Below are 26,983 nucleotides of genomic sequence, written 5' to 3'. Positions count from 1 at the left end.
CGAGAAGCTTGGATACATATGGATAGAAATGTAACTTGGTTGTACGGCAATAGTGGAAATAAATGTGCAAACCCTTCACACAACTCTCTTGCTTTCGTGACTGATGAATTACAACAATACCCATGAGTCAAGCCATTTGAAACCTGCTTAAAGCTAACGACTATTCAGTGGCTTTGGAGAACTTTGGAATTAAGTGTTACATACAAGTTTTTAATAATGCACTGCTCTCAAACTGAATTTACATAATCAGATGATATGGGCAGATATGTTGTGGTACTGTGTGGAAAAATATATAATGATGTGTGGCACTCACGTTGTATATAAAAACAGCAGAGCAAATAGGGTGGAAGCAGCAGTTAGCCACCAGGGGGTGACTATGCTGGTTGCAAACATTTAATGCAAGTCTAAGGGAAAATGAGCCTAATTCCCACTTTATTTAAAACATCAGTAATACTTTTCCTGAGTAGTTAATGGTCTCAATAAGGTCTTCGTCTCAGGCGTTCGAAAGAACATGATGCCAATTTTGTAAATTACGTTCCCATTTAGAGGGAAAACTGATGATAAAGAACAGCAGATGGACACTAGCGTGATTAACAGCTGGCCTGGTTTCAGGTGTATTGCAGATCTGTGAATTTCCAGTTGCAAAACTGACATGATCGAATCACAAATACGAAAGCTTCACAACAGGAGTTCGACTTTGCTCATTTGTTATACAATCTATGGTGGCACAAGACTGAAAGTAGATAATACAGTACACTATCCAGTGTGAAGATCTGGCCATGGAGTTGTCACTCATCTTGCCTGCCCCCACTATATACACACACATGCAAACAATAATGCATACATACAAAATTTATAAAACCCCATTTATTTTTCTGGCACCATATCAATAAGTGGACATTTCTGATTGTTAGTTAGTTAGTTAGTAGTGGAGAGGCTGAGTTTACTCGACACATTTTTAGAAAGGTGACTATATATCAACCAGCTACCCTGGTGAGTTGTAAAACCCGCTCCATTTGTTACCTTCATGTGGGCAGGGATATCTTTGATGGATTTCTGTACTCCATTTCCCAGAACCACCACCTTACAGTGGCAGCACCACTGCGGTTTACATCCAGGGCTTGCAGGGGTTTTCTGGTCAGGTCCTCGAAGTAACGCAGCACCTGATGCAACAGAGAGCATATTTTCAAAATTATAACCATTTCAAAATATATAATGTGGCCATCTGTGACTGTAAACCTGCAGAGACATGAAACCTAACTTAAAGCCCACAAATTAATAATAGCTTGGAAACAAAAGCCATGGACTCTTGGCGAGTTGCCCACTTTCTTATCCACATGACTCTTCTGTTGACAAAACTCATTAAACCTGAGTTTGTCTTTTAAACAAAAAACATCCGTATATTTGGATAGCTGAGAGAATCATTGAAATCAACAAGAATGCCTCTCAGCAACTCGGCAATATTCTGCTGACATGAAAAACAAAACAGTGACTTGTAAATACTTTTAGGAACAATAATTGTGGGATTGTGATTAAATAGAAAGATTGCATTTCTGTTGTCCTTTTTCACAGTAAAGTCATTATTTTAGATTTAAATCAGACATGACATTTTAATTAAAGGCTGTGTTGCAATACATGTGGAACCAGACATTTTCCGGTTTCATTAAAGTTTAATCTCTCACCTGGGCTGTTGGGATGGAAGCGAAAATGATGTGCCTGCTGCTGCTGTTGCATCATCGCCTGCGCTCCACCGGGTCTTATCATGTGTCCCGGCCGCCCATGAAGCCCTCCATTGTCTCCATGTCCATGGAAGAGCACAGGAGGCCGAGGCTCCATGCCATGGGGGCCCATCTTGTGACCACTGTGCATAGAGAGTGGCCCCCTGTCTGGGGTGCTGCTGACCTCATAACTGCTGGGGATCTTCACACACAGTAGGTCTGAAATGGCTGCCACTACACCTGTGATGTTCTGAGGGAAAAGAGGTAAATATGGGTAAGTCCTGTGAGACTGGTCTAAATTTAAATGCCTAGCCATTTACCAGTGCTAATGTACATAAAGATTAACCACATATTAATAGAAATACAATACAGCCAAGTATTAAAGTATACTTAATTTAGACTGTAAATAATATAAACATATACATGAACTCCAATATGAACTCTCGCAAGTGTGTCCCTCATTAACTGGCTGTATTTTGCTAATTATTTCCCCGACTCAGAGAACTAGAAACAGAAAGTAGGACTAAACTATGCTAAATTCTGTGAAATCACAGTAAGAATATGGATTCTTACCTCAGCTGCAGCTGGTCTCAGTGTGATCGCAACAGACACCAGCCTTTGTTTGGATTCATTAGACACATGGTCAAAGGGGGAGCCGAAGAACATTGCAGATGGCTCACTCTTGATATCTTGCAGTTTTATCACTGAGCCTTGACAGAAAGAAATCATACAAGTTGAGACTTTTGTTTTCACTAGCCTACACAAACACATGAAATGAATTATGGAATGTATTCAGTTACAATGGATTTATGTATATTTACCTTTGCCATCAGGTGGAGGAAGCATGGGGAGGACAGGAGACGAACAAGGGGATGGCGGCTCTTCCTTCACGAGAGAAAGGTCTGGATAGCGGCTGATCTCCATGCCAACCACACTCTCAGGAGATGACGATGGAACAAAACTGTCAGGTGTGTCTCGGTCTTTGCAAGGCTCCTGACCTCTGTTACTATTGATCAGAATGACAATCGGGTTTTACGAGGAATTTGTTCGGGTCGTTGGATCATCAAAACATGAACTTACAGGATAAATCAACATGGACAAATTTATTTTATGAGAGATGATGTTTTAGTTCTTTAAGAAATGTTCCCTTATTTAATTTGTTACCTGAGCTCCTCCTGGTTGTTGTGTGGAGGGGTGGGGAGCGAGGCTGGAACATCCACTGTTTTGGGTCCCTGTGCAATGGCCCTAGCGAGAAGATCTTCCTCCGTCCTAAATGGGACATGTAGTGGCTTTGGTACCAAACCTTTGGACACTATATGAAACAGGAGCACAAATGTTATTATGAGTGTTATGGGTGACATGGCTAAAAATTCAATTGCAAAACCGTTGCAATATTGCGATACACTTTATATACACTCAGACAATGAAAGATTTTTGCCGTTGAAGAAAATAAATACATTTTGGCTTTAAACTTCTTTATGGATAGAAATCAAATCCAAACATGCCACACACTTGGGGTAAAACACTAAAAGTAAATTAACCCAAATCATTAACATGCAGTAATGATTTATGTGTTGATACAATTTTAACCTTTAAAAAAAAGTTATACTGTGATGTAAATGAACCACGTCTGCTTCCTGATTTCTTTTAAAAGTTGTGTAATGTAAGACGGTGGGAAATTGTCACCCTTTCACTTAAACTTTTGTTGGAGATTGTTCTTTACAAGTCTCCAGAAATGTGACACTAATGTACACCCTCATGTATTCTTACCCATAGCAGCAGCTTTGCTTGCCAGTTCTTCTGTTGTGGCAAACCCATTGATCATTTTCTGTCGGTTTACAGGTGGTGGGGTGGGAGGAAGAGATGCCGGTGGTGTTGGTGGATTACTCAGGTTACTCTGCTGTGGAAATCAACACCAGCACAACATCAGCACACTCTGCAAACACATTTGACTCACATCACACAGTTTGTCCAGCGTAAACACGGTACAATAAGTATGCAAGTACCTTGTAGGCCAGCTGGGAGTAATAATCGGAGACTCCATCTAGTGATGCACTGCCAAAAGTACCAGATAAGAGATTCTCTCCATTGAGCTGACCGCTACCGTAGGGAGCAAAGTGAGCAAAGTTGACCCCAATTAAGGGCTCCATGAGGGGCAGCAGGGAGAGCTGCTATACCAGGAGAGAAACACAACGTGGGAAGAGAGGAGTAAAATGAGAACTATGTGTTAGTACAATGGATGTTGCACCAAAAAATTCCAAAAAAAATAATGTGATAGAATAACACAATAGAATATAAAGAGTCATATGACTCATCCACTGCACTGAATTTGCACTGCTACCTTCAGGAAGTTGTTCAAGACTCCCACGATCCACAAAAAGTTTTTACTGCCTTTATTTTTAAATTGATGTTTGTATGATTTGTAATTTATGTTGTGTTGTTAGGGGTGCCAAAGACAATTTTTAATATTGTGGGTGAAATGCGATGAGTTGATATTAAACTATACACACAAGCAAGTTTAGAAAGTTTCAGTCAATAAGAATCAATCAACGAGGGATATAATCACAAACCTTGACAAATAAATAGAACTTCTAATACTTGAATGTTCAATTGCCATCCACCGAATGTCTAATGTCAGCAATGTGTTGGTATTTGAAATTAGAATCTGTTCTCTACTCTGGCAGTAATTGATGCCATGAATTCAGAAATAAAGAATCTTACCTGTTTGATTTGGGTCATTACAGCGTCATTGCCAGAGTGCATCAACTGCCTCTCATCCCCTTCCTTCTTCCTCTTCTTGTAGCGAGACGCAGGTTTCTCTCCTCCTTTAGGTGCCCTCTTGTTCCTCCCCTTCTTTTTCTCCTGTTCAGGGAGCAGAGGCCCAGGAAAGTCAAGGGTGCCATCAGAGTAAGCCTGAAGACCAGAGAAAAAAGATGCTGATACATAAAAAGGCAAACAAAATCCTAATGACTCAAGAAGCATTAAAGCCAAGATAGATGATTACACACAATAACATTACAATGACTTCTAGTTGACAACAATGATCTAACTATGTAACCATGTGCCCCCATATCTGAATCACAGTCCGCCTATGACTCCCCATGTTGATCGTCCCCCTCATCATTCTACAACTGCAATAACAACACAATGACTGACCCCATTGCTGTCCATAGAGCTTTGCCGAAGCAGGGATTTGCAGTCTACAGGCTCCTCCTCCTCCGAGCGTAGGCTCTCCTCTAACCTCTGCTGGGGTAATCCAGAAGGGGGTGTAGTCTTGTTCTTCAGAAGGTGTTTTAGTAGTTCATTACCAGCTTCACCCTTGCTTGGACTTTGCCCAGCAAGGAATGGAGACGTGCTCCCTTTACTACCCTCCTCCTTCACGTAGCTCATTTCTGAGCCTATGGGCCCGTGACATTCACTGGCATCAATCTGCTCCAGCTTTATGTTGTTGAGGATGCGGTCATGCTCCTGTGCCTGCGCCTTTGCTGTGTCTGATGAGAGACCAGATTGTCCAGACTGTCCTCCACCAGAAAGCTGTCTTTCCAGTTCTGAGTGACTGGGGGTGGAAGATCCTAGTAATGGGGACCTTGACAAGTCCTGGTCTCCAAAGAGATGGGTGTTTCTGGTTGGAGTTGAGGACGTGTCGGAGACGCATGGTGTGAGGGGGGCTGTTAGGTCCGAGTGTGGAGTTGAAGGTGTTTTGACTGAGTCTGCATCATCATCTTTCTTCTTTTTGCGACTCCTCTTCTTTTTCCCTTTCTCATCTGGGATGATGTTGGAGTACAGCTGGATAAGAGACTGACCTGAACCTGGAAAGTTAGATGGTAGAGGTGTAGAGGTGTCAAATGTCAGAGTCTCGCCTGGCATCATTCCTGGGCCACTGAACTGTCGGGGCCTTGGCTGACCTTGAGGAAAGTTAGGTGCTTGCAGGGGAAGATTATCAGGGCCAAAACCAGGCCCAATATCTGGGGGCATCATCCCATTGCCCATCAAAGCTCTCCTGTCACCTTGCATAAACGCTCCAGGTGGTGAACCCATTCCTGGCTGCATGCCCTGCTGCTGGGGAAACACATGTCCCAGGGGCTGTTGTAGAGGAGGCCTCTGAGGCTGCATGAAGTCTTGAGGAAGCTCTGCATTATAAAATGGCATCTGAGTGAGAGGTGCCATGTTCACGTCTGGCCCCATCATCCCTTGCTGCTCCATTTCCATTCGGTGTTTCAGGGCTCTCTGTCGTTCAACTTCCTGCATGAGCTGCACCCGTTGTCTCTCCTGCTGCTCACGAAGCCTCTCCCTCCTCTCCCGCTCCTGAAAGCCTTCACTGAATGGGTTGTTGTCATCAAACTTCACACCACCTCCTTGCATGGGTTTTACCCCACCTGGTGGAACTGATGCTGCCTGGGGCTCCACAGCCATTTGTGGGTGCTGGGGCATGTTACCCATTGGCATCTGATGGTGTTGACCTGGATTTCCCACAGGTACCTGGGGGGGCATTATCGGTGGCATGCCTGGTCCACCCATGGGCATGGGAGCACCTGGATGCCAGCCAGGTGGTGGGTTGGGCATACGTGGAGGTATATTTGTTTGGCCAGGATGAAGTGGCACCTGCATCATAGGGTTCATGGGAGGCTGGACTATTGTTGGTCCACTGGGGCCCATGCCTGCAGGACCTGGCATCGGGTGCATCCCAGGCATGATAGGTGTCATACTGTTCTGCTGTTGTTTCACTCTGTACTCCTCTATAAGTTCAGCATGCTCCTTCTGCTGCTTGCGGATCTGGATAGGGGGAAAAAGGAGGTTCATATAAAATTTGACTGAGCTTTGGAAATTATGCATTGCTTGAATAGTGTTTCATCATCTTTACAAAACAAAGTTATAGGCGGCAGGTTTACTCAAAGATAAATCTGCAGCTGAATAATTCAACTTTAAAAAGCCACTGCTGTGAAATGGGATCATGTCGAAGTTTTTGTTTAATAGCCCTTCTCTTCTATTGAATAAAAGCAGCTTGAGCTCGACAGGTTCTGTGGAGACTTTAAAATCTGAATTTAGATTAAAAAAAAATTCAAGTCTGATTGAGAAAAAAATAGCTTGATGCACACCTTCTTACTACATTACCAATAGTAGAAGGGTGATCTAATCATCCCTCATAAAGCATTTGCAAATGAACACTGACCAAAGCTAACTAACCCCGAGAAAGAGAAAGTGGGTGCGTTTAGCAACTCAACAACCACTCACTCAGCTGACAGCAACCCTACAGCAAGGAACCAAAAGAAATACCCAACTTAACGGGTGGAATGCATAAACCATATTCTAGACATTTGCCCCACCGAGCATGATCAGAACCTTTTTCTGTTATTAGTATACTAATGCTGGTGTGATGTTTAAATGCTACTTGCTGCTTGAAAATTATATAATTTGTTAAATTCAAATAATTTGGTTAACTTTTTTCTTTTTTTCTTTTTTCAAATAACTGAAAACTATACTGTTTAAAGTGGAATCTGGTTAGTTACATCTGGCAAGGTACCATATTTGACCCACTCCCTAAGATTAAACTCACAGGAGGAAAAGGGATAATTCCTTGGGTGGCCTTAGTGTGGAATATGTAGGGTTGGGATGTAATTCAGTGGTGGAGCCTGACAGGCCAAGCATTTACCTGCTCCAGTTGTTTCTGCACTACACCCTGCTGCTCTGTGACATGTTTGAGCTGCTCAGCATCCTCCTCGGGGAACTCTCTCCCTGCCTTCTTTGCTGTTCTCTGCTTGGCAGACAGAGCTTTCTTAGACTTTCTATGAGCTCCAATCTTCTCTTCCAGAAACTTCTGCTGCATTTGAAGTAGTTGCTGAGTCTCCTGGAGCCACTCCTCATACTGAGCCCTCTGAGCATTGTCTGAAAGAAGAAAAGGACTCCTTCATTAACAATCTGAAGGGCATATGAAAACAAACATCTTAACTTCCCCTTTTCTGTCTTGACAAACCTTCAAACCCAAAAAGTTGAAAATGCATAAAATGTTTTATTTTTTTCCAGAACTTACTGACAAATCCTGGTCCAAAGTTAGGAGGATTTGGTCTCACAACTTGTGTCAATTTCCCATCCTGAAAACCAGTTTGACATTGTCATATATGTGCAACTTTTATTTTATAATTATGATAGTTTTGATACAACACTGAAGAAAAATAATGATTGTGTTACCTGTCCAACAACTTTAGGAGGAAGTGGTGTACTTTCAGGACAAGGTGGAACAGGAACAGGAACAGGACCAGGACCAGGACCAGGACCAGGAACAGGACCAGGAGGAAACCTATAATGCAGCAATATCACAGCCATGCACCATTGTAATAACTCAATCAGTCCATCAAACTGTTGCACAATGTTATGTACACAAGTGTACAAATGATTACGCTGGTGCCATTATTCGTGGTTTAAATTACTAGGGAGAGAAGGGGAGCTCAGCTACCCTGGATAGGACAACAAGCTCCCCTGAAAGCCTACTTTGAACCATTGAGGGGAGCACTGAAACATTGTCCATTTCTGTGTTTTCTGTACAATAAGGTTCCTGAAATAAATAACCTATTACTAAAATATATAAATGTGTGTTTATTTTCTCATAACATACCAATTTCCGAACATTTGTCAATGTCTCCACTAATAAACCTAATAATATTTATGCTGTTGCCACCCATGCATGGCAGCGCTGCACTCACCTATCTTTTTTTTTCAGTACTCTGCACTTCCATGTGCGCGTGCATATGACATGTTTAGTCGCGGTGCCATCTGACAGTAGGGCTAAAAGGTCCCTGTGTAATTTGACCACTGCTGTTATTGCTTTCAATCAGTAAAGTAATAAGTAAGTAAAGTTTTGTTTTTTACCTGTTCATGACTACCGGAGGCATTCCCATGTTGTTCTGAACCATGACTTTGTTGATTCCTTTCAGGGCAACCATTTTCGCTTTCATGATGGGGTCGGTGATGGCATCAAAGTCTACAAATAAATCAGTGCACTCTAAGAAATAATCACAAAAACAGTGATCATCTTGAAAACATAAACCTACATGATGAGAACTAGAAATTCTGGCCAAAATAATTTACCTATGTTGGGGAAGAAGGAGTCACTGGAACGCTGTCGTATCATGGCTTGCATCTGCCTTTGCTGCTGTTGCTCCTGCCTCTCCTGGTCTAGAAGGTCTTGCAATAGGAGTGGCTGCTCCTCCAGCAGTAGAGGACGATGTAGCTGGCCATGCTGACCCAATGCCTGGTTCAATGCGGCTTGCTGGGCCTGACTCAGATTGTTCGGGTCCACTCCAAGGGTTATCCCCGCCTGGTGGTCTGCTCCAAAGCCAGTCATAGAGGATTCTCCTGCAGCGTTGTCAGATATTGTTTGACTCATTGAAAGTCCTGAGGTATGCTGAGTGTCAGTGACTTGGTTCTGCTGGGGCATTAGGTTACCTCCATGACTGACAGATTCAACAATTTGATTTAATGACTGCTCCTCAGGCTGCTGCTTAATGAGTAAACTAGAAAGGACTGGGGTGGAGTCAGAGAACAATCCTTGCTGGTTGGTTGTTAAGGTGTTTCCACCTACCACCTCGGGTTGTTTTTGACAGTCTTTGACCTCGGTTTTAATTTCTTTACCAGGTGTTAAAGCAGTAGAGTCCTGATTGCCAATGGCTTCCAGCTTAACATCACATAAAGACTGCTCACTTGAGGCCTCTGATTTTTCAAGTGCTGATGCTGAACTGGATGAAGCTTCAGTTTCAGTTTTGTTAATGTCCGTAGTAGTGTCAGCATTATCATCCATCGGATCACTGAGATCCAATTCCTCGTTAAACATGTCTTTCTTTATGTCATCCAAGTCAGGATCTGTATATGCAATGATGTCAAATTTCCCAGATGTTAGGAAGTCATCAAGGTGTAGGTCATTGGTCTCCAAGTCTAGGTCTTTACTATCTTCAGGATCCAAATTTAGGTTTTCCAAGTCAGCATCCACTAAATCCTTCACCTCTACATCCTCAAGATCTTTGACTGCAGATTCCTCTGCATCCAATTTCTCCTCCACAGCATCACTGCTGGGCACTGAGACAGACTCAGTATGACCAGCAGGGGGTGCAGTCAGAGTCATTGATGCCATCATGTTCTGGGTCTCATTTGATGCAGGCTGGCTCATGGATCTCATCAGAGGAGACTGTTTGAGTGTGTTAGCTGACATTTGAGTTTGCTGATGAAGATTGTCCATGCTGGCAGACAGCTGAACATGGCCAGTCTGGCTGGACATGTGGTCTACCATCCTGGACCCCTGATTTAAGGGAAACCTTGAATCCGGTGCTCCTGGAAAACCTGCTGGCCGTTGAACTTGCAAGTTGGAATCACTGCTGCTTCCTTGCATGGGACCTGGTGGAAATGGCATGCGTGGCCTGTTTTCTGCAGCTCTGTGTCGTAGCTCGATGAAAGGCTGGCCCATTATGTTGTGCTGCTGCACCGGCATACCACGTGGTGGGAAGTGCTGGGGTATTCCAATGGGGTTGCCTCCCATGCTCTTTGCCATTTCTGCAGACATGGAGCGTCTCATTTGTGGAGGAACATCCTGCATTGGATGTTGGCCCCGAGGGAAAAACTCTTGCGGCCCATGTGGTCCGATGACTCCAGGAGGAAATGCAAACCTAAAGTAGGATAGAAATAAAAGATGAACTTAATTGTTGAGTTATCAATTACAGAATGTTTAAAACATAAAGTTAAATAACACAAACCTTGGTCCCTGATGTCTCAAATTAGGATCCCCAAGATGTGGGCCCCGAGGCATTTGTCCCTCGTTAGGGAAAGAGATGCGTGGATCCCCTGGAAAAGGTCCAGGAAACCTCATTGGCCCTCTAACAGGTCCTTGTCCGGGATAAGGTGGAGGTGGTCGGTTGAATATTTCCCCCTGGCCCTCCAGAGGCCAGGGTCGTGGTGCTCCTTGGGTTATATTGCCACCAGTAGGCTCCTGAGGGCCCCGCTCCTGTCGAATTGCACTCCTTTGTTGCTGCTGCTTTAAGATTAGTTCTCTAATTCGTTGTCTCTACAAAACACAATAACAAGTGTTATTGTTTTTCCATGAAATGCTTATGCATAACCTGCATTTCTGAAAACTTAGTTTTCAGTTTCTATAACCAATAGGCTATTACTATCCATGTTTTTCTATCCATTAAACTTTTCACACACATTTATTTTTCTATTTTGTGTGCATTACTGTGATGCATTACGTTATACGGGATAGCTGTGCAATGACACATTTAGACATTCTTGTATTATTCTACTGTATCATATATACACATATATACATATATACACACACACATATATATATACACATATATATACACACACACACATACATATATATATATATATATATATATATATATAGAGATATGTATAGAGAGAGAGAATGAATTATGCCATCAAAAATGATGCACATAAGGCTAGTTCATTTTACATTTTCATTTCGTTTCAAGATGGTCATGTTTGATATTGGGTTGAATCTGTATCAGGGGTTGTTGTGTAAAAACCTAATATTGTTAACTTTTGTTTTTACGTCCTTATCAAGGCTTTACACATAAAATGGGGGTTCATTAACAAGGGTGATCATCTGACTGTTAGTTAATGATTTTGTACAACAATACAAGTTAAGATTCTGATGAATGAAACAATAAAAATAAGACCAAATTAATTTTCCGTCATTGTAGGACACAGATGAATACAAAAACACACATTACTGCTCATCATTAAATATATTATTAATATGAACTGGTTTAAATTTTAATCATGTATGATAGTCATGTACAAAGTTTAAGACTTAAACATCAATATTTACATACCTGTCTGAGTCTCTCCTCAGTCTCAGCAAGAGCAACACAATGAGCCTCAGAGGATGCACCAGGTATTTGTGGGTTGTTTGACAGCTGGCCAGGCTCCTGGGGGGTGGTTACATTGTTGCCCACACCTGACTGATCTTTCATTTCCATTTTCTCTGTTGACTGAGGATGGGGGGTCATGGGGGCATGTTCAAATGGGTCGTGGCCAGGTGTCTGGCCAGGTCTTCTGGAGGGGGACCGAGTAAATCCATCTTCAGACAAACTCGAGTGTTTTGGGGTTTGAGAGCCTGGATGAGCAAAAGGCTCTTGGTGCCTTCCTTGAGGTGACTGGAAAGGATCCTGGCTTCCCATTGGCCCTGGCCTTGGCACTTGTCTGCTGAGTCCATCAGGACCAGGACGTGGGGTCCCCGGAGGCTGGGCATAGGGGTCATTAAGCATTGGTCTAGGGGTCCCAGGTTGAGAATACATGTCACTATTTCCTGGCCTTGATGTCCCGGGTGTGCTAGTAAATGGCTCTATTGCTCCTCTCTGGCTGCCTGGTGACTTGGAAAACCTCTCTCCAATTGAGGGCCGTGGAGTACCTGGTGGCTGAGCATAAGGGTCTACTGCGTGGGACGGTGACATCCTTTGTCCAGGGTGCGCCTGATGAGTAAACTGGTTCATCCCACTGGGGCGTGGAGTAGAAGGAGCCTGTGAGTAAGGGTCTGAGGATGGGCTAGGGTTGTTTGATGGCTGACCATAGTTGTCATGTGGACGTGGGGTGCCAGGGGGTCGAGCATAGGGCTCAAAAAACGGACGAGATTGAGCACTGGATTCATTAAACTGTCTCTGGTTAACTGCAGACTGAGAAAATGGGTCAGTAGCTGGCTTGATGGGACCAGAAGGTTGGGCAAAGGGGTCATATGTAAAGTGGTCTGGCCTTGGAGTGGAAGGTGCATGAGCATAAGGATTTCTTGACATTTGAGTCATTGGTCCTGGTTGAACAAATGAGTGCCCCTGTGGGTGATGCTGGCTCATTCTAGGGGGACTGGTGAAGTTGTCATTCCCAGATGGTCTTGGGGTATGCAGAGGCTGAGCAAAGAGATCATTCTGTGGATTCTGGGGATATCGGTCAGAAGGATGAAGACCTGGTCGGCTGAAGGGATCCTGAGTCTGAGGAGGGGGCATAGGTGTTTTGAACAGAGGAACTGAGCCAGACTCATTACTTCCAGGGATTGGTGTTAGTAAAGGCCTTGAATATGGGTCAGACAAAATCATCCTGTTCTGGGCCATACGTTGATAAGCCTCATTTCTTATCATGGGCCTTGAGTAGGAGTCTCTACCTGGAGAACCCATTGGGGGTCGTCCCTGAGCAGCCTGACTGGCTCTGGGTGGACCCATGGGCTTCAAAAAAGGGTCAATTTCTCCACATGGCCTTGGGGTGTCAGGAGGTTTGGCATAAGGATCACTGCTCATGGATGTTGGTGAGCCAAAGGATTCATGAGCAGGAGATGGTCGACCTCTGTCCTGCTGCTCCATCAAGGAAGTGGGGGATTTGCCAGATTCCACTGCAATCCTACGACATGCATTTGGCCCAAGAGTCGGAGGTCTTGGGGTTCCAACCATCTTGGCATATGGGTCCCATGGAGATGAAGGTCTGGAACCGGAGGAACCGGGTGAGAATACCTGTGGGGACTGAGGTTGGGAAGAAGGGCCAGATGGAGGGGGAGGAGGGGGTCTTAAGAACACATCCTCTTGAAGGCCTGAGGTAGGCGTTCCTGGTAGCTGTGGCCTGGCAAAGGCTTCTTTAGAGTTGAGCTGCTGCATGGGGGACATGCTGCCATTGCTGGGCTGGGAGGCTGGGCTCTGGTTTCCACTGATGTTGCCATCTCCCTCTGACTGGCTGTTGCACTGTTGTTGCTGCTGCTGTTGTTGCTGGAGTTGCTCATTCTTAACTTGCTCCAATTTCTGAGTGGCTTCAATTTTGGCTTGCTGTTTGCTTTTCTGCCTCATTTGCTGTTAGAGGGGCACATCGGAAAGAGGAATTAGACATCAGAAGGAACACAGCAAATATCAGTCTCATGCCAAAAATGAACTGGACCTACTAACCACCAATGTCATCAGGGTTAATGTGGAGGATAGTGAAGATGTTTAGGGAGCTTTACTAAAACACCACTTCTTAGCTGTCTTAAAATAATGTGGACCTGCCGCTGCATTCCCTGACTTCATTGCATACACTCTTACCTGTCTAAACTTCCACTCTTGTTCATGCTCTGACTCTTTTGTTTTCAAAGGGTCTTTAAACAGCAGTTCTGTGTCTAGTGGTATGTTGGGATCAAACACCTCAGGGGGCTGTTGCTGTGGATGATGCCTCTTCACCGTCTCATTCGACATCTGGACTTTGTTGATGCGCAGGGCTGCTCGGTTATCTCTTGCCTTTTGCTAAACAGCAAATCAATCACAATTGCAAAAACAAAACAAATCAGACGAAAATACTTATTGCAATATTGTAAAAAAAAACAAAAAAAACAATATTGCAGAAATAAGAAATTGTTGTGCTGGGGTAATTTCACTTAATATAACATAACATACTACAGCATACGTTGTTGCGTAAAGAGTGTAACATCAAATCCTCTCTCACAGCATTTGCTTCAATATTTCATTACTGTAATCAGATAATAAGATAAAAGGTTACTTCAGTACTGGCAGGAAACAACATCAGGTGATGACATCTACTGTCCCTCTCCTGAGTCCAACTACCACGTAGTGGGATTTACACTCAATCACGAAAACATTTTACAACCTCTCAACATGCATGGATTGAGCGTCAATCAGCATTTATCTTGGATAAATACAGCAGGATAGCAAAAGAAAAAGCTATGAAAGAGAACTGCCACCATGTGACCTTTGAGCAAGTCTACATCTGTAAAGCTGCTTCAGCAAGGTAAAGTTAATTTCTAACACCATACAGTTTTAACACTGAAAGGAGATTCCAATTTTAATCAGTTTATCTGTGAATGGCTGGATTTTAAATTGCATTGACAAAAGACAAGAAGCCAGATGTGATGCAGGGATCTACATACTAATGTCAATGCAAATAGCAGTCATAATTTGATGCATGGACCAAAGAGTTTAGGTTTTAAACGAGTTGAAAAAAAAGAATCTTACCACATATGGGGCCCTATCTTGTGAACTAGCTTTCCTCCAAAGTTTTGCAATTTGCTTTACTCTTGTAGACCAATCTGTGGAGAGAAAGAGTAGTTGCCAAACCAACATTCTTACAGAACATTACAGGCATTTTTTAACTGTGCGAATGAACAATGGTACACTAAGACGATACAGATGAAAAGGAAATAAAAATAAAACACAAAATTAGGGAAATTAACTTAAACTCTACAAGAATCTACCAACCTGGATATTCCTCTTTGAGATTGGGAAAGTTGACATTGGTATACAGGACTGGCGCAACAGTGGCTAGCTCTCCAAGTGACTCCTCCTTCTCCCACTTGAGTGTGCTCCTTTGGGCATTTGACATGGCTTCAGTCTCAGCCTCGGGCAGAGATCCAGGGGGTGTAGGGCCAGGGCAATGGCCAGGGGAGGTCCATGGACCTACTGCCTCTCTGGGCATCTGATTAAACTTTCTATCCCTGTAACAACAAATGAAAAAATAGTCATGAAGTCACTAATGCTTGAATTTTTGGAGGAAAAAAGGAAAATGTATTGTGAACAATTTTGGTGCAAGACACATTACCTTGGATTGTCAGAGAAAGGCATACGGTTAAGGGGGGAGAAGTTTTCTGGGATACAGGGTCCTGCTCCTGGATTTGTGGGGAAGCGCTGGTTTGGTCCCATCATACCATTGATCATTGGCATCCTTGGAAACATGGGATTACCTACACATATGAATTTCAAGAGGTGGATTAGACACATATCTTTCAAAAACAAAACAGTCAAGGGTTATATGTCTGATGATGACAAGGTGATGAATGATGTACCTGTGTTGGGGTGAGGCATGCTTGTACCAGGTGTGGCAGGGTGAGGCCCTGGACCCTGGGGGTGAGGCAACTGTGGTGGGGGAGGTGGTTGGCTTGTGCTAGGGCTAAGGACTGCTGTGAAGAGATCCTCCACATCCTTACCTTCCAGCTCTGTAATACAAAGTAACAACACAATGTTATGTGTTAATATCCAATAGGGATATAGTGAAAAAAATCATATTATGTGCTACGGATATGTGGATGCCAAAAACTTCCACACTCCCCCATAAATAACATTAGTAAAAAAAAGCCAGGTAAGGATGGCCCATTACAGACACAAATCTGCATTGAAGAGATTAAAATGTAGACAACTGGACTTAGAAGAGTGCAAGTACATTCATTTTCCTATTCAAGACACAACATTACAGAATACATTTTGCTTGAATTTATTGCTGCAAAAAAAAAACCCTGCTTACTCTCACTAACCTATAAAACTTTATTTAGGAAAATACTGAACCATGGTCCAATCTGTGACAAAATTGCATGAGATTCACAGGCGATTCATATTCATTAGTGTGGGTTACTTTTACAGAAAAGAATGAAAGTACAAACCTGGAATTTTGTAAAGTTTGCTGAGAATCGATTCTGAAACAAGACAAGAACCGGAAAAGATAATTAGTATGATATAATCTTATATAAAACTTGACAATAACAGTGATGTCCTGGATGTCTGGTCTCCTTCACTGACCATCAGTGACCATCTTGTCTAGCTCTGGGCTAAGAATGCCGTCCAGGGGTTCCTCAGGGAGAGTTCGAGGTGTCCTCCGGCCAGCCTGAGAGTAGGGAGCCACTGGGGAACTATCTGACAGGGATCCGATGTCCAGACCAGCTGTGGAAACACACACAGACATAGAAAAACAAATCATAACATGTATGTGAGCACTCACACAAACGCACGCACAAAGTAACCAAGAAAATATCCAACCAAGAACACAACTGTAATTATAGGTTTGAAGTGAGAAAATGTTTATTGACTTAACAACCAATGGAATGCAACCAAAACTGAGCTGTATATGATTACATCTCCTCGGGGTGCCCATGTTGTTTAAAAGAAGTGTTTTTGGAAATGTGAGGAGACCGACAGGGCAATACTAAGTCTCATTTAAGATACACAAACACATGGATGTTTGCAAAGGAAAATATATCCCTCGGAATCATCAGTTAGATTGGTCTTTTGTAATAAGCGAGTTTTAAAAAGCATTTTAAAAGTAATGCAAAGTGTATGTAGTTATTTTTTTATACATGAAGTTCACATTAGACAAATAAAAAAATATTTTTGTTATTATTCAAGAGAGTGTGATGACCAGTAGAGGAGGCCCAGAGCTTGATTTATTCTCTGTTGCATGACACTTCTAAACATGAAATGGACCAGAGCATTGCTCAACAGTTTGCTTTCATCCACTCCTGCTTAACTGTCTTGTGGAGCACCGAAGTACAAATCAGGCTTAAGGCTGAGGATATGAGTGCTCTGGAGGTGCAGTATGATTGAAGGTGCTATGAGATGTAGGTTGGGGTGAGACCACGGAGCACTTTGCACTTTTGAGTAATAATTTGGAATCAATTCTGAATGTAATGGAGAGCCAGTGGAGGGACGTGAGGATGGGAGTGTTGTGCGATTTCTGACTGTTTTTTTCCTGGGGAGCCTGGCTGCTACATTTAGTCCAATGTGAAGATGGGAGAAGGATGCTTTGCTAAAGCCCGAGAGAAAGATGTTACGGTAATAAAAGGCAGGAGAAAATTAAGGTGCGAATAAATTCTCATATTGTGTGAATTAAGTGTCCATTAACTGAATTTGAAAAACAAAATCCATTAAATTTCTTTCAAATTACATGTCGGGATGTATCAAAATCTGCATTAACCACTAGGATTGTAAACAAACATCCTTTCCTATGGTTTTCCTATGTATTTTTAATAACTTCATCACAAAGCTGTCTACCATCTTGATGATGACAATCTGTACGGAAATGAATTCTTAACAGCCCATAATATTTCAGCTGAAAACCCAAGGTTTATTTTCATCCAGCCACAGAACTATGAGAAGACCTTCACTATCTTCAGGACTTGGAAGGACAGAGCATCTGCTTATTTCCTCAGTTCTAACTGCACTGTTCTTTAATAGCAGAATGTTTCTTTGCGATCTTGAGGATAGTAGCTGTGAATTAGTTTCCTTAAGTGTTTGAGAAAATGTTACAACAGTGAGAGCATTGAGAAGACTCGTGAACAAAGACAGATACAGTGTAGACATCTGGGTGAATACTGTGCACTGGGTTAAAAGCACTAAGCTCTTTATGAATGTTACAACAATCTGAAATGGTTGAGAAACGCCAAGTATAAAGCAGCTTATATGCATGCACACTTAACTCAAGACACACATTGTGAGAGAGGAAGAAAGCAAGGGATTAGTAGGCCATAGCACCCTTACCAAAAGGAGGAGGCGAGCTGTCAACCTGGAAGGGGCAAAAATCAAGACCTACAAGAACCCAAAACCAGATAAAATGAGTGAAAAAATTGTGAAGACAGAACAAGCACAACAAGCTTTAGACAATGAAAACAAAACAAAATATAAAACCAAGAATGAATAAGTGAAAGCAAAATAAACCTGCAATGAGAGGAAATGTCTGAACTGGCAGCTTAAGATTCTGTCTACCCATGACTAAGTCACTACGAATACATTCTTAGTGCTGTGATTGCCTGTGAGATATATAACGCACCAGAGTCATTGCTTGACTTTCCGAGCATTCCCAAGATGTCTGCATCAGTGTTCAGAACATCAGATAGATCAACTAATGGTTCCTCAGATGTCTCTGTAAATGAAAAAAGGAAGAAACAAAAAAGAAAGAAAACAAAACTGTCACAAATCATAAAAAGATGGTGATGTTGAATGGATTTGAGAGTGTGATTTGGAACCATTTCCTTGGAGGCCATGTTTAGAATTTGATCTGGATTTCAAAGGAGAAGACACCGCACAGTATGTAGAGAATCATAACACTGAAGAACTGAAACGTACTTCATTAAGTTATTCTTTTCGAGAAGAACTTTGTCACAAAGGATAATAACTACTTAAAAAATAAACTTTAATATCTGGATACACAGATAGACATCACTGATTCAGTCAATACTGTTGTTCCAGTTTTGTGGTGTAAATGGTGTAATCACAGTTAAAATAGTTTCAAAACTTTATTTACAGTTTATTCAGATGGTTTATAGACTCACTGATTTAGATCTAGATTTAGATAAACCGACACTTTGCCTTGTATGAAAGGGTGAAATGTAGTTATGCGTTTCCTCAAGCTCACTGACACATTTTATGTCAATGGACCAGCATCATATCCATTTCTTCTAACCCCTCAGTTATGTGATCATCCCAAGGCACTGATTTGATTCAGTGCATAATCTCATGTTTTGTACTAATGCAACAAAAGAATGTGTATACGTACGTGCTGCTGTGGGTCTGGTAGGAAGAGATGTTGCTGAGGCACTGAGCAGAGGGTCTGAAGAAGAGCCCATGAAGCTGGTAGTGTTGTGCTTCCTCTCCACGTGGCTCTGCCCTTCTTCCAGCAAGCCTGATTCAACACCCTGCTGCCTTGTCTGCTTGCTCTTGTCCAGCAGGTCCTTTCCAAAGAATGCCTCCTGATCATGTCAACACAGAGCACGATTTACAAAAGGAGGAAGCACCATTTACTACTTGGTGTTCACGTTTTCCTTCAAAAACCTTTCAGGACAGCTTTCTTGAACACTTTCGAAACAGAGATGCCATGTCAGAATTATTCAGCACATGATGAAGAATGTCAGAGTTACATTATGTAACCACGTCAAAACCAAAAGTCTTATTTTGTGCCCACTTCACTTTTGTCCTGACCTCCCCCATTCAATATACCCAAAAGTCATCTGCTGTCCCCAATGACATGCTACTGCAGCTCCATGCTGCACAAAGACATTAAAAGCCCAACATGTCGCAATCTCAATAATTAATGAAATGTGATTCATTGTGTTGGACCTTTAAGTTAGACTGAACAACCCTCCCCCTACTGTGGCAGGATACAAAATAGCAGTGACAGCTGCCAGTGTCTTAATGCACATATCTATGTTTTGGCCAACCCAAGGTGACACTAAGATACTCGCTTGAGCCTAGGAGCACTGAAGACAACTCCAGTTAAGATTTCATGTCAGTTTAAAACCGCAACAAGAGCCATTTAAAACACATAATGACAGACAAGTATCCTCTACTGTAAGTTCATTTAGGCTGTAAAATTAGATTTGTGTTTATATATTTAGTGAACACAGTTATCAATGACTAACAAGCAGTTTAAGGACATAGAGGGACTAAAGGCTAAAATCCTTTTAAATCCCTGCTTTACATAAGATCATTAGTTACACACCATGTCAATGGAAGGTGTGCTATCAGAAGAAACAGACCTGCAGATATGTGGGAAAGGCCTCCTCCAGTTTTGTTTTCTTCTTCCTGTAACGTTTCTTTATTTTTTCTGGGACTTCTTGCCCAGGGGGCATCTCATCCACAGGAGTATCAGGCAGTGCTTCAGTCCATCCTGGAAAACAAACAAAGAAAAAACATGGGTACTGGCTTGTTCAGGCAGATGTTAGGAAATTATAATGTTAATTGATAGATGGGGTAACACTATGCTATAATTCCATAAATAGGATACATTATTGCCATACAGACCATCATCTTTTCCAGTAGGATTCTCCGACACCGATCCAGAAGAGTCTTTTCTGCAGAGGGGTCGTTTGGCCTTGCCTGGACCTTGGCCTGGGCGGCTCCTCTGGCGAACCATGAAACCACCGATGCCTTTTAGGAAGAAATTAGATATTTAATATTAACAAATCTACCAATAAAACAATTTCATGTCAAAGGTGTGATATTGTAGTATAAGTATTGATTTTATTAATTGTGAATTGATTCCATTCAGCATGAATGATCAAAAGCACTAGGTAGAGCACCCTGCACATCACAGGCCCAAAGTAAGATGGCAGTTCTTTTTAAGAGCTACAGTGTCGGGCATGTACTGCACCATTTTACGCTTCAGAGGAGCTGTCTCCTTCAATCGAGTGCCCTACCCGGCCGGTACGGTTTCCTCTTCCTCTTCTTGCCACCGTCGGCCCCCTTGGAGTCGTCTTCTACTGGCTCTCGCTCCAGGCTGGAGTCAGACTTTGCCTCGCAATCTATAAGCTCCGCCTCTGTAAGAGGGAGAGAGAACTGATGAGTGACAACCCTGCACCAAAGAGCACCTCAACACAGCACCAGGGTCACTTTGATATGAACTCCACTCAACAGGACATGTGCCTGATTGAAATTAAGTTCCAGAGAGATTACATTTTTCAAAGGGAAAGTTGTGTTTTACTTTAAAACTGACTAAGATGGATACATTTAACAGAGGTAAATATAGGGTAAGCAAATGCTCCTAATAATAAATAGATTACAGAAAATCATCTGCCTTTTACCTGTTAACTTTTGAACTGTATAACCCTGCATTCATTGTAGTTAGGTTGACTTAATAAACTGCCAAACAAAAGCTTGAGGCAGATAATACACAAAAAAAATTGCCAAATGCATTACCCTTTGATGTGAACTGTTTAGTGTTGACAAAAAAAAAAAAATTCTAAGTACTCCAAAACACTGCTATACTGAGAGTCTCTGTGTGCCAAAACACGTACCTCTGTTGTCCTCCATGTCTTCATCACGAGAATGCTCTGAGAGAGGGTCTACAGGAGGTTGAAGCACCGCCACGCTGTTCTGGTTAATGATTTTTAGCTTCAGCTTTGGCTTGGGTTTCCTGCGCCGCGAGGCTGTAGCAGATAAGCTCTGCAGTTGGCATAGCCCAGACTCTGTCAAACAAACCCCATCCTGAGTGTAGGTCCTTGACAAATCTGAAAGGACCAAAAAACTTGAGTGAGCATAGACTGTATTAACTTGAATCAAATCATTATCCTTTAGGAAAAAATCCTTTCCAACTAAGCTTACCCATTTCTTTAGCTTTTGTAATGGTCGGCATCATGACTACAGGCTCAATGGCGTCTCTGGCCTTGGTCATAACTATAGCAGCACAGGACACAAAAGCCATTAAACAATGAGACAGGGGGAGCAAATGTCACAGCTAAGGTTATTCATGCTACTGCAGACAAAAAAAAATTAAGAAAAATCACGACTTCCCCACCTTTAGTGGTCTTAAAAGTTCGGCACATTGTGCAGTCAAAGCTGCTGTCTGCAGCTTTCTCTACATCTTCCTCTGAATGGAGACCCTGACAAGAAGCATGGAACCATCTAAGGAGAGAAAAAAACAGTTAAAGATAAGAGAAAATGATGTTCAAAAAGAATATGAAGCTCTTAAACCGGCAGCTTTTGTGGAAAAGCTTCTCACCTATCACACTGGCGGCACTGCACAACAATGGTGCCTTCACTGTAGTCCTCTAGGCAAATGGGACATGTTGGAAGGCTGGCACAGGGGGCACAATGGGTGTAATTATTCTGCCACTCACACCTTAGGCCTGGTGTGGTGGCACCACACTGGGTACAGGACACACACCTGCAGGACACAAGGAGGACAGCTGTTATTCTACACAGGTTAGTTCAAAGAGGATACCACAGAATAACTGAACGGCAGAAATCCTGCATTCTAACTACATTCAGTACGTCAAGTCAAGCTATGGTTGTATCTCAACTATGCTGTTTTACTGGACTACTGCCATTGACCCAATATACTAGTGGGGAATGAATTTACTGAATGAAGTGTGTCCACCTCCATCAACTTTAAAATATTAAACGGTTTAAGGTGGCAGTGCATAAAGGCCTTAGCCAAATGGAAACAAGACTTTCCCTATATAATCGGTTTCTTTTCTGTTCTTAAACACATCATTGTTTCAATTAATGACTTCATATACACAAGACCACCAAAGACAATTCTAAATGCTGTAGTATATATGCCAGGCATGCATGTGGCGTGGTAACACTGAAATAAACCAAGAATGGAGGAGAAAATGTGTGTTTTAGGACTCCCAAAATGCCAGTTCCATGTGAATTAAAAACCAAAATGATACAAAACGTTTGCATATTATCCAAATTGTGTTCTTGCGTGTAAGTTTCCAACGTCAGCCTTCTCTTGGTCATTGCATACAGTACAACATACAGTTTCCTTCTATACACCAGCTTCTACTTTTACTTCCGTGACAAAGCCAGGGGGTGGGGACTGTGGTGTGGGTACCTAAGAGTGCCTAAGTCATTGGAGTCTGACCGAACATATTAATATCTAAATAAACACTAATAGCACAAAAAAGTACAACTATACATATTGTGGTTGGGCTGATTACACTTGGCACAAAAAGTTATGAGGAGGGATTAGGTAAATTGTTGCCAAATATAACACAATTTTCAATAACTAAGTTATTCTGGGCAAGATGGTCACCACGTTGCTCACCATTTGCACTTCCAGCTGTCCTTGGGTACGTTCTGCAGTGGAGGATCCAGGCAGTAGGTGTGATAACTGATGTCACAGTCATCACACAGCAGCAAGCGGCCAGGATCTGTGGCTTGGCCACAGGCCTCACACACAGTGCACTCCAGACAACGCCAGCCTTTACTCAGCACCACCTTGGTGATCTGTTAAAGTAAGAATGAGAGATTTATATGTAGGTCTATGTGTCAAAGATGGATTAGGTATTTCCGTCATGCATTCCCAGTGTGTGGTGAACACAGTATGAAATTGTACCTTTATGCCAACACAGAAAGGGTGATAGCACTGGCCACACTGAGCACAAGCCAGAAGACGGCCTTCTGCACCAAGGCCAAAACTCCCACACACCACGCACATGTCCTAAAACAAAGAAACACATCATGAGTTATTTCTTCTGTCGCTGCGAGTTCCATTTTTTTTTTTTTCCTTGAGCTCAAATTGCAGTCCTCTGGAAAAAATATAATAACACAACTGCTCAAAAATTGGCTCACGACTCATATTTATTGCCAATGACAGCATAATAAGTTTTAATTTAAGTTAATTTATGTTACCTGTAAACCCTACAGTCTCAAATTTCAATGTGCACAAAGCAGCTTCAAAAACAAACCATAACGGCCATTATTTATGACCTTATATCTGAACATGATTTTTAATGATAAACACTAACGGGATTTGGTAAGGAGCACCACAACTCTATTGTTTAATTGAGTATTTAAGTTGTCCTTTCCTTTATGAAGCCCCAGCCAGCTCTAAAATGTTAAAACTTAATATTTGACAATAGTCAAAAGTCACTTATTTTCTGCAGGTACAGGAGCATTACTTTGAAGGCATAAAGTTTAAAAAAAGAAGAAAAAAAAACGAACAGAGGTTGATTATGATCTTGGGTTATATAATCCACTCAATTTCCTGCCGGAAAAACTCCACAGGCATTAATTATCTCCAGTAGGAAAGGTCTTTAACCAAAGATTTAATTTCAGGTGATCACAGAGCAAGGAGAAAGGCATGGCTCAGGATTTAAAATGAAATTCATCAGCCTCATACTCATACTTAAAGGAAAATATGGCCAAGTCACCTGTTTTAGAGTGAAATTGTCGTTGCTGGAGAATATCACCACTGTGTTGTGCATGGCATTCTCCTCTTCCTCCTTGACTTGGTATGGAGTCTCTATTGTGGTGATCTGCATGTCAGAGAAGAATACACAAAATTAACAAATGTAATATGGTGTGATGGCACAAGCAGAATATTTTTTTTTTTACCACATTCAAATTTTAATATGACCAATTAGTTGCAATGTGACATTACTATTGAAGTTTCTATCAGGAAGATGAATGCAATGTTTACCATAAAATAAAACTGGCAGCCTCTACAATTGTCATTAACATTTATATATTATCTGCGTTGTTAGCTGAAGGGAAAGCGAATGCTGATTTGCATATAGTGCAATAATTGCAGAAGATGTCAACATGTAATCCAACTCATACCCCCGGGTTGATGCTGGGACATGGGACTCCATTCTTGCCTCTGGCTCTGCCGCGTCCAGCTCTACCTGATAGACCAGCCCCTCTGGGCCTCCTCCTCCCAGGGAAGCCTGAGCCTCGACCCTGTGATACAGGAAGCAAAACAAAAAAACGGACAACAGAAAGGAACAGTCAGGCCTGACAGCAACTACTAGTCATCTAAAACACTAGAATCTAAGCTAGGTGAAAGCTTTGTTTGCAAACTTTTTTTTTGCTCTTGTGCCAAGTGAGGGACTTAATACATACAAGTATTTTAGCACTGCTACAGCTTTGAAGAGAGGGAGTAAAGATAAACTCAACTTATTAGAAAATTGCAACATCTGAACTAGTGCTGCAATGAATAATTGATAGTAAGTTAACAGTTGACTCTCATTGAGTTGAGAAGGTGGAGCCCATACACTTAACTCCATTGCCACAAAAAAATGTTTTAGAGGACACAATGTATTGATCGAATGTGGGTCTTCCCTCAGGTGAGATTATAACCAATCTCACTATCTTTAACACATGATAAAATAAATCTAGAAATGATCAGCAGACTAATCAATAAAGCAGGTAATCCGCAATCACAGCACTAATTAGAACAAATGCTCAACAGGAAAATACTATCCACTCTTTTACCAGACTGAGCCTTAAAACGTGGGGTTATTCTCCAGACCATGTGTGGTCATGAGAACACACGTGAGAAGTGAAACAGGAAATATCGTGCCAATTTAATTTTGCTTGTTTTTGGTCTCAGTGTTGACTGATGAACTTTTGTTGTAGTCCGTGTCCGTGATACACGTTTCCGTCAGTAACACCCATGCAAGTTAGGTCTTTTAATGGTTCACGCATTGCGACTGGTGAATCTGTATGAGCCGCGTTTGGGGGCTTTTATCGACAAGTAGCAAAACTTGCCAGTGATGGAAAATTCAGGCTGAAAACTGTGGTGTGAACTAGTTTAACAGAAACTTCCAGTAGCCCAAAATCTAATCCCTTCCACAGTTGGCTCGGATCCCAGCCTGGGGCTCCTCCCATCTACTGCACCGTCAGAAACACTGTATAATGGTGCACAACAATAACTGGGCCCCAGCTAACAGTATACAAATTAACCTCCTCAAGCCTTGCTTAGTGTCACCATGGCAACCAACTGCCACAGACATTAAACCAAGTAAAAAAATTTAAGAAGTAAAATTATTAAACCAAAAAATGTTCAAATAAGAGAAAAGAGCAAAGCGGGACATGGTTGATGAAGAGGAAACATGATTATTTAAAGCTAGTGAAGGCAATTTCTGAGGAAATTGCAGCAGGACTGTTGCCTTCTGCCCAACCTGGTATACTGCATTGACTTGGTATGAATGAAAAGTTGACATGATGAATTCAAGTTTTCAAGACCATCGTTTCATGTAGCTGAACGGTGAGTGTCACAAGGCCTGGCCAAATATCCTGATATTAGTTTTGTAAAGATGGCTGGGAAATGGCAGTTTTAAAAATGGGGACTGTGTTTTTGCCCAGCAGAGGTACTTCTTTCACTCAGGGAGGTACAGTTAAAATCGTGTAGGTTACTGTATTTTGGTAGTCACATCTTATGAAACTGGACAAATTTGTCTATGTTCTGGTAGAAAATGAAGAGTGAAATTTGTGACTTGGAGATAAAGTTCTCTCCATTCTAGCATGTGATGTCATCCACTGGGGGCTGAACAATGTCCTGACTGAGCTGGCATTTTAAAGTTCGAATGACACTTCTGTGTTAAAATATGTGAAACTAGTAAGAAGCTGAAAATGTGTGTCTGAAGAAGTTTTTAATTCATTTTAATAGGGGGAAATATTCCAAATTAGAAATAGTTTCTATATTGAAGTGTGAGGAACGGAAATGGAAAAAACGGAAGACAAATGGCGCATGTACACCGTCTCTACTCGCCTCGCCACGGCACAGTTTAAGTACAGTTTCCAAAATAGTGTACTAAACCAGGTACTATGCTAGTGGAAACTTTCCACTAGCATAGTACCTGGTACTATTTTTAGTACCTGCTCCGGTAAGGTTCCAAGCGTGCTAAGTAGGTGCTATGCAATGATTGGTCAGAGTCCCGACACAGGAAGAGACTTCCCACATACAACAGCCGAACAGCGCCGAACTGTAGATCACAGTGCCGGCGATCGCGAGTGGCATCACAGACCGCTGCCGCTGTAGTCTGTGGAGCAGGAGGCTGTACTCTGGAGACGTGTGGACAGAACTCAAGCCGAACAGTGCCGAATTGTAGATAAGTTAAAACTACTTAACGATCCTAAAAATGTGGGTTAATGTCCAACAACTACAGAAGTCTGGTGTAAAGTCTCTAGTCACTCGTGTGTGTGTCGTGTATAAAACGAAGTCACCGCCGTTTCACTCAGCCGTGCAGTGATGACTCCGTCCAAGTAGGTACTTTTTTGTAGTGGAGATGCAACCTAATC

The 26,983-nt window shown here is 42.2% G+C and overlaps 1 protein-coding gene across 9 annotated transcripts in view; it reads right to left on the bottom strand.

The window, feature by feature from the left end:
- The window catches only part of kmt2cb (lysine (K)-specific methyltransferase 2Cb), a 63,942-nt gene that overhangs the window by 6,354 nt on the left and 30,605 nt on the right, over positions 1-26,983 (bottom strand). For 2 of the 9 annotated variants that reach the window (XM_058637477.1, XM_058637535.1), the window contains 37 exons: positions 24,521-24,640; positions 24,112-24,216; positions 23,295-23,399; positions 23,004-23,185; positions 21,951-22,115; positions 21,747-21,853; positions 21,554-21,625; positions 21,247-21,459; positions 20,650-20,769; positions 20,255-20,380; positions 19,990-20,120; positions 19,011-19,203; positions 18,285-18,377; positions 17,996-18,043; positions 16,262-16,402; positions 16,126-16,158; positions 15,535-15,684; positions 15,291-15,432; positions 14,951-15,186; positions 14,708-14,781; positions 13,784-13,981; positions 11,564-13,555; positions 10,457-10,764; positions 8,802-10,369; positions 8,583-8,715; positions 7,905-8,013; positions 7,747-7,807; positions 7,369-7,601; positions 4,875-6,491; positions 4,440-4,631; positions 3,725-3,889; positions 3,489-3,618; positions 2,883-3,030; positions 2,540-2,724; positions 2,292-2,428; positions 1,683-1,968; positions 1,024-1,163 (listed from right to left, as the gene is read on the bottom strand). In XM_058637477.1, the coding sequence (XP_058493460.1) occupies positions 1,024-1,163; positions 1,683-1,968; positions 2,292-2,428; positions 2,540-2,724; positions 2,883-3,030; positions 3,489-3,618; positions 3,725-3,889; positions 4,440-4,631; positions 4,875-6,491; positions 7,369-7,601; positions 7,747-7,807; positions 7,905-8,013; positions 8,583-8,715; positions 8,802-10,369; positions 10,457-10,764; positions 11,564-13,555; positions 13,784-13,981; positions 14,708-14,781; positions 14,951-15,186; positions 15,291-15,432; positions 15,535-15,684; positions 16,126-16,158; positions 16,262-16,402; positions 17,996-18,043; positions 18,285-18,377; positions 19,011-19,203; positions 19,990-20,120; positions 20,255-20,380; positions 20,650-20,769; positions 21,247-21,459; positions 21,554-21,625; positions 21,747-21,853; positions 21,951-22,115; positions 23,004-23,185; positions 23,295-23,399; positions 24,112-24,216; positions 24,521-24,640 (10,158 nt within the window). The remainder of the gene's footprint in view (positions 1-1,023; positions 1,164-1,682; positions 1,969-2,291; positions 2,429-2,539; positions 2,725-2,882; positions 3,031-3,488; positions 3,619-3,724; positions 3,890-4,439; positions 4,632-4,874; positions 6,492-7,368; positions 7,602-7,746; positions 7,808-7,904; positions 8,014-8,582; positions 8,716-8,801; positions 10,370-10,456; positions 10,765-11,563; positions 13,556-13,783; positions 13,982-14,707; positions 14,782-14,950; positions 15,187-15,290; positions 15,433-15,534; positions 15,685-16,125; positions 16,159-16,261; positions 16,403-17,995; positions 18,044-18,284; positions 18,378-19,010; positions 19,204-19,989; positions 20,121-20,254; positions 20,381-20,649; positions 20,770-21,246; positions 21,460-21,553; positions 21,626-21,746; positions 21,854-21,950; positions 22,116-23,003; positions 23,186-23,294; positions 23,400-24,111; positions 24,217-24,520; positions 24,641-26,983) is intronic. The other 7 variants (XM_058637487.1, XM_058637510.1, XM_058637495.1 and 4 more) reach the window with 7 other exon arrangements.

This window comes from Solea solea, chromosome 1 (assembly GCF_958295425.1).
Source record: "Solea solea chromosome 1, fSolSol10.1, whole genome shotgun sequence".
NCBI lineage: Eukaryota > Metazoa > Chordata > Actinopteri > Pleuronectiformes > Soleidae > Solea > Solea solea.
Note: the sequence above shows the minus strand (reverse complement) of the source record. Positions and strands in the feature narration are given on the sequence as shown.